Raw genomic sequence first — 10,872 nt, 5'->3', positions numbered from 1 at the left:
GTTCGGAGGTAACTGCCAGCGGCTGGTGTGCAAAGCTGAACAGCAATGTGGGATAGGAAAGGTCATGCGGGCTATACGCTCTTGCGATATACTTGCTGGCTGCCTTGGATGCCCAGCACAAACCAACAACACCAAAAACGTGCATCGAGATGCACGTCTCCACCGTCAACAGGTGTTCAACTCCAGCTGAGGGTGCACATTCATTTCGTTTTTCCCATCATGACCAGGAAGCACAAAAAACAAAAAGATCAAATCTGACTTGCCCAGCATTTCTTCGGCCTATTCCTACCAACTTGTAGATTTAAAAAAATGGAAAAAAAAATAGGAGTCGACATCTCCATCTCAACGCTCTATCCCAAACCCCCAGCGATCGTAATCCAGCGCGCCACCTGACGGTGAAGATGTCTCTGCAGAGTGGAACCTCTCTCAAGTGTCATCTTCATTGCTTAGGGCCACGCGCAGCAAGTCGCAGGCTACCCGTGCGAGTGGGTGACCACCGCAAGGTTCGTGCTGGGCGCCGCTGGGCTTCCAGATTTGGACATGGAATAGAGACATTGAGAAAATCAAGTGCCTTCAAACCCACCTTGACCATTACAGTCGAACATTTGGCAGTTTGATCTGATACATATACCCTGATCCAGCTCGCCTGTAGGCGCTACAGAGGGGCAGTGGCCTGTGCTGTGTGCCAAGATGGAGGTGATAAGATAAGAACTTGGGGAAGACGATGTGCACATTGCCCCGTCCCTGGGTGGTCGCGACTGGTGCACTTTGTTCTTGAGAACGAACTCCGTCACGGAATTTGATCAGGCTCTCCAAGTCACGGAATTTGATCAGGCTCTCCAAGTCACGGTATAGGAGAATCCGAGAACGCGGAGTCTATTGACCGAAGACGGTCAAGATAGCTGCGCATACACAAGATGCACAGGTGACGATCAAAGTGCGTTCAGAACCACTCTCCTCTCTCCCAATTGCGCTCCCGAGTGTACGTAGCTTACCATTCCGACTTGCACGGAAAACAGACCGTAAGGGGTTACGACCACCAGAGTCCAGAGCTGTCAGCTTGAGCTGCTGTTCGCTCAGTCATTACGGGAATCGCAACGACACGAGCCGGACCGTTTAAAAAAAAAAGAAAGAAACACGAATAATTTAACCCTAATGAATCCGACCGAAAACCGAAAATGCTGACAACAACACCCTACCTCACCATCCGGCGTCCCTCGCCCACCACGGCCGAATTCACCCTAACCACCTGTCCTCCTCTCACCCTCCCCCTACGAGCCGCCTTATTCGGCGTCCTCTGCCTACGCTTCATCGCCGTTCTCTCCGTCATAATCGGCATCTACGCGGCCTTCTTCTCCCCGACAGGGTTACTTCCTCCACCCATCTTCCCCTCCGGCCGCATCTCCTTCCTCGACTTCGACCTCAACAATTTCCTCCTCCACATCCTCCACCTCCTCTACATTTCTCGCCCCGGCCAGTACCTTGCCCCCCTCGCCATCTCCCTCCCGCCCTATGCCGTCCTCGCTCTCTCGGCACTCACCTCGTACATAGCCCTGTTCGCGCGTATCCACACCACCGAGTCCCTCCTAGTCCTACGAGGGTTGGGGATTCAAATGTCCAGCAGCGTCGGCGGAGGTAATTTCTTCCGCTTGGGGGGAGGCACCTTTATGAAGAGGACGCGGTTCATACCGACCGAAAAGATACAGGATATCCTGATCAACGAGGCGTTCAAAGGGTTTGAGGTCAGGTATTACCTGGTGATTGTGGTGGAGGGCGAGCAGGATGTCGTGGTTTGCTTTCCGAGGCTGTTGCCGAGACGGAAGATTGTCGAGAGGGTGTGGAGGGGCGCGAGGGGGTGTTTGTATGAGAAGGATGGACCGGTGCTGAGCGCGGGAGCTGGTGGTGGTGGGGGGAGTCATGGGGGGAATGGAGCGTGGAGAGGTGGGAGTGGGAATGGGAAGAGTGGATAGTCGCTTTTAGACATGGGGGCAACTTGTAGGAAATCTGTCTCAAGTTGTTGAGAGCGGAGCGGGCGTTTTTGTTTACTTGGTTTTATTAGTGTTTAAACACCTAGTGATATCAGCTATCATGCGGACATATCTCTGGGCTTCTATTCCTTTTTATCAAACTTCGAATACTCCAGATCCATTTCTCAACCAAATTTCAGCACCACCGTAATGCCAAGAGCGGTACAGATGCTGCTGTTCCCCCTACGTACGTGTATGAGAACGCTCTGTCCCCAATATCTTGAACCTTTTTAAAAGTCGTGTCGAAGGGGGTTTCTTTTCCTTCAAGTGGCCAACGAAGACGTCGAACAAGTACAGGAGAACATAATATAGGCTGACACCATTGACTCTTCCTTCGTTGCCTGCCACGTACCACGGCTTCCAGCTCGGTCTGTACCAAATGGGTATGTCCTTGCGTGGCCTAGGTTCCGATTTGCCTAGGCTTGAATTGTTGAGACTAGCCCGATGAACTGGTGATCTAGACTAGGCAAAGATAATAAGCTCCGTCAAGCTTGAAACGCGATCGTTGCTTAATAACGTCCACTTCCTGGCGCGCTTCAGCAGCCTATATTCAGGGCAGCACCAGGAACATCCCATTGGACATAGGTATGTCATTTCAGTCTTTGGACGCCAACCTTGACGTGCTCGCGGTTTCCTCGCACTTGTGCTGTAGCTGCCGAATGATATTGAATTTTGATTAAATTTTTGTTATCATGAACCCAATGCCGCTCAGCTAGAAGACTCCTGAACAGGCGTTTCCGCACCCCCTGCCTTTGAACGTCCGCCCTTCTTGTTCTTATCCTTCCTCTCCCTAATCGCGCTCCTCCAGTTCTTGGTCTTCGTCATCTCCTCCGCGTTCTTGAAGCCAAAGCCTTGCGCATACTTATCATTGACCTCCTCCGCCGAAGCCAACAACTGCCTTTTGAACAGTGGCGTATACGTGCCTCTGAACTGGGCCTTGTTTCCTCCCTCGTAGACCTTCTTGATCCCCTTGGGCGGCGCAGAAGAAGCGCCCTTGATCAGTTTCCGATCGATATCCGGCTTGTTCGCGACAAAGTTCAGCAGCCGGTTCGCCAAGATTTCGTCCATCTTCCTCTCGCGCCAGGTACCCCAGAGCTCCGTCACAAGACCCTGCGCACCGTACAGGCTCATCGGGTCGTCCTCGCCCATCCAGACCCAGTCGATGGAGTCGACCATTTCAACATCGCCCTCGGCCTCCGGGTCGTGCGAGTCCTTGCCGTCGCCGCTGCTGCCAGGAACAACAGCGTTGGCTTCCTCGTCGGACAGCTTGGGGAAAATGCAGTCCCACAGAACCAGGGGAACCTCATCCGCCATCACGTAATTCGGCTTGCGCGGGTTCTTCTCCACATCGAGGAGCTGCTGGACGATCGACGGCGGCTCGAGGCCCTGGCCTACGAGAAAGAGGACGGCCACCATGTGGCGGATCTGATGCCATAGGAAGGCAGAGCCACGCACGTGAAAGTAGTACACCTTGGGATGTGACCCGTCGCTGCCGGCGGGAGGCTGGAATTCCGGCAGGCCCAGGTACGGCAGATCGGATTCGAGGTCCTTGACCTCAACAATGTCGGACTCGAAGATGCGCCGGCTGAAGTTGGTGATCTGCTTGCCCGGGTCAATCTTGCAGAAATTGCGGAAGTCGTGCACGCCCTCGAACATCTTGGCGGCCTTGCGCATCATGTCGATGTCGAGCCAGCCTTGCTTGCCGCCGCTCTTCTGACCCGATGAAGCCAGAGGAGGCTCCAGGGTGGAGGGCATCGGCGCGAAGGCCGGCTGCGTGAAGAAGTACCGGTATTGCCGCTCGCGGCAGGAGAACCGGGCGGAGAAATTGGGCGGGAGATCGGGCGCCCAGGCCATGATCCTGATGTCCGGGGGCAGCAGCCGGTTGAGCACTCTGCAGTAGGGGATTTCGTCGGCGATGGGGTCCCATTTGGGCTTTTGGTGGTCTACCTCGGCGGCGGCCTTTTCCGAATCCTTTGCTTGCTGCTGAGCGGCCTCGGCCATCACCACGTCGTCCTCTTCATTTCCAGTTTGTTCTGGCTCCTCCTTCGGCAGCGGCTTGTTACTCCTCACTCGAATACCAATAACCTGACCGAAAGCGCTGACGCCCCTATCAGTGCGTCCACACTTGGAGTACTCCCAGGGACCAAAATCAACCTCATCTGGCCTTTCGGGGAAAATGAGGCAGCTCTTGACGAGCGCCTTCCACAGCTCCTCCTCGATGCTCGGCATCTTGGCCGACGACTGATACTCAAAGCCATTGTAGTTCTTGCCGAGGTAGGCGAACTTGAGCGCGATCAAGCGGGTCGAGTACTTCCCCGGGTCGAACTTGGCCGCCTTCTTTTTCTTCTTCTCGGCCGCCTTCAAATCGGCTTCTGTCGAAGTTACCGCGGCGGCAAGGGCCCTTTCCTCCGCCCTCTCCTGTCTTTGGATCTCCGGTGCCTGCTCCCTTCTTTTCAGCTCCTCCTCTAGCTCCATCACCCGCTTGACCAGGCTCTCCTTCGGCCATCGGTCGTAGTTTGCCGGCTTGTGCACCATCTTGCTCGGCTCCTGTGAAAGAACGGTTGGCCCCTTTGCGAACGTCCGTAGTTGGAACTTGATCCTCTTGAGCTTGGATGTGAAATCTCCAATGCTCGACTTGGAAAATGTTCCACCAACACCGATGGCTTTGCCAGATGCTTTAAGGTGACTGAGTGTCCGTATGGACCCCGGACTGTTCATGCACTCGGCCTCAACTTTATGAGTGTCTCCCCTTTCTCAAACCAGGCTATTTTCTGGTTGGTTGGTGTTAGAAGCCGTTTTGCAAACTCTATCGGGTTTAGACATACCAGCTTCGTGAGCGAATTCGCGCAAACCCGGAAGGTGATTTTTGAATAACGGGTTGGTCCTCGATTCATGAGATGGTAAAACGGGCGAGTCGCGTGTTAGGCAATGAGAGTCTCACTTGCACGAGACTTGGATTCGTTTTACCTATCGACGGGGTCTTTTGGGGGGGGGGGGGGGGGGGGGGGGTGCCCGCATGGAGTTTCTCCAAAAAAATATTGTGGGGACATATGTCTTGGCAGAGACTTTTCTGGTGTCTCCCGTCCCATCCTGTCGGCAGGCAACAGGGCTCCTGTTTTGTTGATAACAGTCCGCTCTCCTGGGTCTCCCACCTGTGAGCTAACAAGATCACTCGAAAAGAACGACTGTGTTAACCGCATCTCGCCGGTAACTGTCGAGTAAAGTCACTTCTTTCGAATATTTGCTTTAATTCTTTTTTTTTTTTTTCGTTTCTGTCACCCCCCTTTTTCACGAGCCTGTATTTTGTTTTGTCATGGATTCACAAACAATCACGATACTGTTCGTTGGCGATGAGAGATGCGGAAAGTCAACCTTGCTATCGTTAGTGATAATCCTGAATGATACAACTATACACTGCATCTATTCCTACATGTGCCCACTAATCCAACAGAAGACAAGACAAGCCAATTCACTAACACCCACCCAGGCGAATCAGCAGAGGCCGTCACAACCTGAAAGGCAGAGATTCCATTACCCCTCTCAGGGACCTCGACCAGCCTTTCATCTTTGATATTCGCACTCGCCGTGGGGACTATCGGCTCGAATTCTACGACACTTCCAGTCCAGAAAGCTGGAGACTTCTTCGGCCCGACTTAGTCATCCTCTGCTATGATATTAGCCAGAGGCTCAGTTTGATCAACCTCCAAAGAGTGGTAAGCGCCGGTTCCATCCAGGGTAAACCGCATCTTTCAACAAACTGATATATTGCGCAGTGGAACAAAGAGGTCCGGACAGCGGGCGTAACCGGCGACAGCACCCCGGTGCTTATGCTGGGCCTCAAGAGGGATCTGCGATCTGAGATTGATCCCAACGGTACCATCTACCCGCAGGAGGCGTATCGCATGGCGCAAGAGATGAGGTTAGACAAGTACATGGAATGCTCTGCAGTGACTGGCGAGCTGCTGGAAGAGGTGTTCGACGATATATGTACAACGGCGCTGAAAACGACGACTTCCGAGGGCGGGCAAAGCGAAGGAGGATGCACAATCATGTGAGTTGTCCAAAGCTGTCGTCATGTCCACGTGTTCAAGAGTTTTCAATGGAGGGTGCTGCGTCCTCGTCGTTCTCTTCTCCTTCCGCGGCCTCTGTGGGTTCGTCAAAGCCGAGAGTCTCGGTGATGATATCGATGATCTTTTGCTGCTCGTCCTCAGTAAAGCGCTCCAACATGTCTTCAACGACCGTGCTAAGAACTGCAACATTGGTGGGCCGAAGGTTGATGATCATGAGCATCTCGCCTTTCGAGAGATCGCTCTGGAGGTTAGCCTCACGAAGCTTCTTAAAGAGCTCATACAACGCTTCCGTGCTGTACTGATGGGTCTTGTCCTGGTTTGCCAATGGGCCAGGCTTGGTTCGGAGATAGGTCAAGAGCTGCTCTAGGTTAGTTTGGGCATGTTCACATTCGTCATGATGGAAGGCTTGCTTACATCCTTAGTGAGAGTAAATTGGTTGGGAGGCACTCTCCTGTTCTTGGACCTGTTCTTTTGCTGTTGCTCCAGAATATGCTCATAGACCTCATGGTTTGAGACCAGGTTGCTTTGGCCTTCAAGGATCTTCATTGTGTCGACTTGGGTTGGCTTGTTGCCTGAGAGTGAGAAGCGAAGTCTTGCGCCGACTGCTTGCTGGTGACCACCTGTAGCCTAGGCGAATGCGAATGCGACTGCTTTCGGGAAAGCGTAAGCGTGTTTGAATACTCGTTTGTTTGGTGTCAAATATGACACAAGTGGTGTTCTTGGAGCAGTGTTCTAGACTTGGCGATCTGGTAATGTGATGATAAAAACAAAGGTTGGTGGAGGAGAAGGCCTTTGAGATGGTCCGTCCGTCACGGTGAATGGTCAGTGGCCAGTGAGATGTTCCATTTTACAAGCGGTTGCACTTGCAGTTCCTGCCACATTGGACTCCCGTCCACTCGTGCCCCGCCATTGTAACGAAGTCAAGAAGTTGCGAACGGACCGCAGCAGCCGCATTCTCAGGACATTGAGCGTTCCTGTCCAATCATTCACAACGCAGTTTGCACTTTGCCCCACCTGGAGCGTCGAGCCGTCGCTGCAGCCAGATTCCTCCAATTGCACATGCCCGGGAAAAAAAAATCTCGCACGCGGCACGGGTTCGGTGCGGTGACGGAGTCCCAAACACACACACAGAGAGAGAGAGAGAGAGAGAGAGCCATTTGGGCAAAGTCCTGAAACAGTCATGAGTGTTTGACAACGAGGCACGTCTTCACTTCTCTGTTCGCAGCCTAGTCTAAAAGTGAGGAAATCAGCGAGGCAGAGAGGACGAAGATGGGATTATGAACTTCAAGCAAGTATGGGGAGCAAATGTACATCCATGATCAACATCACACCTAATCCAGAAAACCCGCCATGTCAATTGAAGGTTTCGTTCTCGTCGTTGTTGTGTGTCTGGTTTTTGACCGCGATCCCTCCGCGACAGTGGTGCCAGCGGAGGTGAGGGACACTCTTCCTTGTGACTTCCGTGCTTGACAACCTGGCCCAGGCCTTCATTCCACTGCTGCCACCACCGCACACGCCAACGCCAACCAGGTGAGCCTGTTTGGCACTAACCGACACCAAGTACATGCACTTACTACCTATGTCGCTGCTTTGACGACCGACCTCGCCCCAAGCAGACCCTTGTTAATCAACTGGTTTCTCAAACTCCCACATTACTCGGAATCATCTCGCAGTGATGATCGCCTCTTCCTCCCTCGCTTTGCTCTCCCACTATCTCCTCTTTTATTTCTTCTCTAGACTCTATACAAAAGTTTGGGTCCTCGCATCCTCTGCCTCGTCGCAACTTGTGCTGCTAAAGTCTGACCCAGTTAGACCATCGCCCATTGACTCGGAACGGATTCTTATTCGCCTATCGCTCGGCTCTGAAATCGGTCTTGAAAAAAAATATACCGGCGCAAATTCTTCTTCCCAGACCCGGGAGGAAAAAACCGAGCACGATCCTTCGAAGCCCAGCACGACCTGGCACTCTGAGGAGTCAGCTTGCCCATTGCCTTACGGCTAGTGGCGCTTAAGAGCCTCGCATTACCCAACGCTATCGTGGCCCTGCTTTCATTTCTTTCCGGGCTTGTCCCCTCCGGCCTTCCAGCGACCACCACCGACGCCGCCGCCGCCGTCCTCTCAGCCGCCACCTCCTTCGTCTCGATCCCTCCTCCGCCTTCGTCTCTTTGCACGTGCGATCCTGACGGGTCGCAAGATCAAGACTGCAAGATGGTCCGTAACATTGTCGTCCTCGGCGGTAACTCCCACCCCGAATTGGTGGAGAGCATCTGCGGTATTCTCGGCCTGCCCGCCTGCAGCAGGATCCTGACCAAGTTCTCCTCTGGCGAAAGTCGTTGCGAAATTCAGGATTCCGTGCGCGGAAAGGATGTCTACATTATCCAGACTGGCTTCGGTGGCAATGGCAGCAGGCTCAATGACCATTTCATGGACCTCTGCATCATGATCTCTGCCTGCAAGACTGGTTCTGCTCGCAGAGTCACCGCTGTCCTTCCCTTGTTCCCCTACTCGAGGCAACCCGACTTGCCCTACAACAAGGCCGGCGCTCCTTTGTACAAGGCGCCCACCCCCAACGGCGAGAATGGAAAGAATCAGTACACTTTCGACAGTGTCCCGCCCACCCCCGGTCCCGGCGTGCCCAAGACTTCTGGCCTTACCAACAGCTCCGACATCGCCAACCAAATGATCAAGAACGCCCTGACGAATGGTAGCTCTAAGGAGCAGTATACTACCCATGACTACGAGAATCTCTCCATCGTCAACGGTTTCCAGGCCAAGCCCGGTTACAAGCAGTGGGTTGCGCAGGCGGGTACCCTTGTGGCCAACCTTTTGACCTGCGCCGGCTGCGATCATGGTACGTCATTCCAACAAATGGCCTGTGGCCCGAACAATACTGGGGCCTCCAACCAGTTGCGAGAGACGCGCGACATGAGGGATTGCTTGTGCACAGGAAATAGCTGCTAACTCACGTCCGTACAGTCATTACCATGGATCTCCACGACCCTCAAGGTACGTGTCTCGGTTGATGTGGAAAACACACATTCACACTTGCGCGAGTAGTTGCGCATTCTTTGTCCTTTCGTCCCATGACGCTGGCCACGGCTGGTAGATTAACTTGTTCCCTGTATAGTCCAAGGATTCTTCGATATTCCTGTCGATAACCTCTACGGACAACCGCTTCTTAAACGCTACATCCAGCAGCACATTCCTAACTGGAGGGATGCCGTCATTATCAGCCCCGATGCTGGTGGTGCCAAGCGCGCGACTGCCATTGCGGATAGCTTGGGTATGGAGTTTGCCCTTATTCACAAGGTAAATGCCCTCCTACAGATCCCCCCCCAGGATCACCACTTAACCAAGAATCACAGGAGCGCCGCCCTACCAAGATTACCGATCGCCAGAATGCCAGTATGATGCTCGTGGGCAACGTTACTGACCGCGTCTGCATTCTGCTCGACGACATTGCCGACACCGGCAACACTATCACCAGAGCCGCCAAGCTCCTTAAGAAGGAGGGCGCCACCACAATTTACGCCCTGTTGACTCACGGTGTCTTCAGCGGCGACGCTATCAGCCGCGTCAAGGCCTCGGCGATTGACAAGCTGGTCGTTACCAACTCTGTTCCCCAGGACGAGCACAAGAAGCAGCTTGGATCCAAGCTCGACGTCTTGGACATCTCTCCCATCTTTGCCGAGGCGATGCGGCGCGTCCACCACGGTGAATCGATCAGCGTGCTCTTCAACTACGAGTAAAACTGCATATATAACCTTGAACAGACATGATCAGCATTTTCTCGATTATTATATCCGGCGTTCTCGTTCTTTTAGTTTTTTGGGGCTGCACTTGGACAGGGGTACACAAAAAAGAATACACATATATCCATCACATCTAGAGGCTATACAGAGTGAGCTCTCTCTGAGATGATGAGGCAGATGGAATTTCGAGAGGCGTTTTACGGAACTCATGGGATTCCTTTCCAAGAAGGGGTAGGATAGGAAGAAGCGGGCTTGGGGTAGACAAAATGAGCTCTTTTGGAGATGACGGAACGACGTAGTGGATGGTTGGTATGCTGTCTTGACTGCTTTTTAGACTTTGGTTGCAACGAAAAGCACAAAAACACGGAAACTCGGCCATGCCTCGTCCTTCTATGTGTGTCTGGGGAGAAGGAGAACGAAGTGGTATACCATCTACTACTTGGTACAACCATGCATGCGCACCTTGCCTCATGCGAGCACTACCTCTGGCATTATTTTTGAGATTCTCGGGTATCCGCTTTTGACGGCGACCCTCTCACGAGCCTTTGGACCGGGTGAGTTTCGCGTACGCCTTTCAATGGTTCGTAAAGCAGTCGTACCATGTTAGACTTGTTCTGTAATCTCTTTGGCCATCGCCAACTTCTCCATCGGCGGAGGCACGAGAGGACGTTTCTCTCAGGTGAGTCTCACGGCCGATGATAGTACAAGCAACCAGCTTGAACCTACAGTGAGGCCTGATTTCCTAGCGAACATTGGATGGCAATCCAAGGAGAGATGCTAATCAAGCGAGAACTTGAAGTTTGAATAACAGCCTTCGAAGTTAAGAGTTGACAAGCGGACACTTTCAGCCTACCTCGAAACCCTTAAACAGTGTCAGCTAGATGAGAATGCTTGCATTATGTCATGCAAGTAATACAAGATCTACCCAGGGGTAGCACCAAAGGAAAGATCGTGTAACCCTTCCTGCTTCTCTCTTGTGATTACGGCACGTCCGTTGACAGTTTCAACGTTGCACGACACGGT

General features: G+C 53.0%; 5 protein-coding genes across 5 annotated transcripts; 3 read left to right on the top strand and 2 right to left on the bottom strand.

The window, feature by feature from the left end:
* Positions 1-789: 789 nt before the first annotated feature.
* On the top strand, positions 790-1,970 carry B0T23DRAFT_360355 (GPI-GlcNAc transferase complex, PIG-H component-domain-containing protein; the record flags this gene model as incomplete). The annotated part of the gene is made up of 2 exons (XM_062836258.1): positions 790-937; positions 1,020-1,970. The coding sequence occupies exon 2, from the start codon at positions 1,179-1,181 to the stop codon at positions 1,968-1,970; it is 792 nt and encodes a 263-aa protein (XP_062691916.1). The 5' UTR covers positions 790-937; positions 1,020-1,178.
* A 382-nt stretch (positions 1,971-2,352) lies between these two features.
* Positions 2,353-4,994, bottom strand: B0T23DRAFT_168405 (pseudouridine synthase). Its single transcript, XM_062832862.1, has 2 exons — positions 4,853-4,994; positions 2,353-4,798 (listed from the first exon to the last, which is right to left on the bottom strand). The coding sequence occupies exon 2, from the start codon at positions 4,743-4,745 to the stop codon at positions 2,736-2,738; it is 2,010 nt and encodes a 669-aa protein (XP_062691915.1). The 5' UTR covers positions 4,746-4,798; positions 4,853-4,994; the 3' UTR covers positions 2,353-2,735.
* Positions 4,995-5,340: 346 nt separating this feature from the next.
* On the top strand, positions 5,341-6,082 carry B0T23DRAFT_405530 (P-loop containing nucleoside triphosphate hydrolase protein; the record flags this gene model as incomplete). The annotated part of the gene is made up of 3 exons (XM_062839011.1): positions 5,341-5,366; positions 5,515-5,740; positions 5,801-6,082. The coding sequence occupies 3 exons, from the start codon at positions 5,341-5,343 to the stop codon at positions 6,080-6,082; spliced, it is 534 nt and encodes a 177-aa protein (XP_062691914.1).
* A 15-nt stretch (positions 6,083-6,097) lies between these two features.
* B0T23DRAFT_168368 (RNA polymerase Rpb4-domain-containing protein) lies at positions 6,098-6,781 on the bottom strand. The gene is made up of 2 exons (XM_062832861.1): positions 6,512-6,781; positions 6,098-6,455 (listed from the first exon to the last, which is right to left on the bottom strand). Exons 1-2 carry the CDS (start codon positions 6,641-6,643, stop codon positions 6,114-6,116), a joined length of 474 nt encoding a protein of 157 aa, XP_062691913.1. The 5' UTR covers positions 6,644-6,781; the 3' UTR covers positions 6,098-6,113.
* Positions 6,782-8,202: 1,421 nt separating this feature from the next.
* B0T23DRAFT_168313 (phosphoribosyltransferase-like protein) lies at positions 8,203-9,914 on the top strand. Its single transcript, XM_062832860.1, has 4 exons — positions 8,203-8,948; positions 9,074-9,103; positions 9,225-9,406; positions 9,463-9,914. The coding sequence occupies exons 1-4, from the start codon at positions 8,306-8,308 to the stop codon at positions 9,844-9,846; spliced, it is 1,239 nt and encodes a 412-aa protein (XP_062691912.1). The 5' UTR covers positions 8,203-8,305; the 3' UTR covers positions 9,847-9,914.
* The last annotated feature ends 958 nt before the right edge of the window (positions 9,915-10,872 follow it).

This window comes from Neurospora hispaniola, assembly GCF_033458365.1.
Source record: "Neurospora hispaniola strain FGSC 10403 chromosome Unknown B0T23scaffold_5, whole genome shotgun sequence".
NCBI classification, from domain to species: Eukaryota; Fungi; Ascomycota; class Sordariomycetes; order Sordariales; family Sordariaceae; genus Neurospora; species Neurospora hispaniola.
Note: the sequence above shows the minus strand (reverse complement) of the source record. Positions and strands in the feature narration are given on the sequence as shown.

Coding starts and splice junctions, on each gene's coding strand:
- B0T23DRAFT_168313 (XM_062832860.1), top strand. CDS start 8,306: ATGGTCCGTAACATTGTCGTCCTCGGCGGTAACTCCCACCCCGAATTG. Junction 8,949..9,073: donor CTGCGCCGGCTGCGATCATG/GTACGTCATTCC, acceptor ACGTCCGTACAG/TCATTACCATGGATCTCCAC. Junction 9,407..9,462: donor AGTTTGCCCTTATTCACAAG/GTAAATGCCCTC, acceptor CAAGAATCACAG/GAGCGCCGCCCTACCAAGAT.
- B0T23DRAFT_168368 (XM_062832861.1), bottom strand. CDS start 6,643: ATGAAGATCCTTGAAGGCCAAAGCAACCTGGTCTCAAACCATGAGGTC. Junction 6,456..6,511: donor AATTTACTCTCACTAAGGAT/GTAAGCAAGCCT, acceptor AACCTAGAGCAG/CTCTTGACCTATCTCCGAAC.
- B0T23DRAFT_168405 (XM_062832862.1), bottom strand. CDS start 4,745: ATGAACAGTCCGGGGTCCATACGGACACTCAGTCACCTTAAAGCATCT.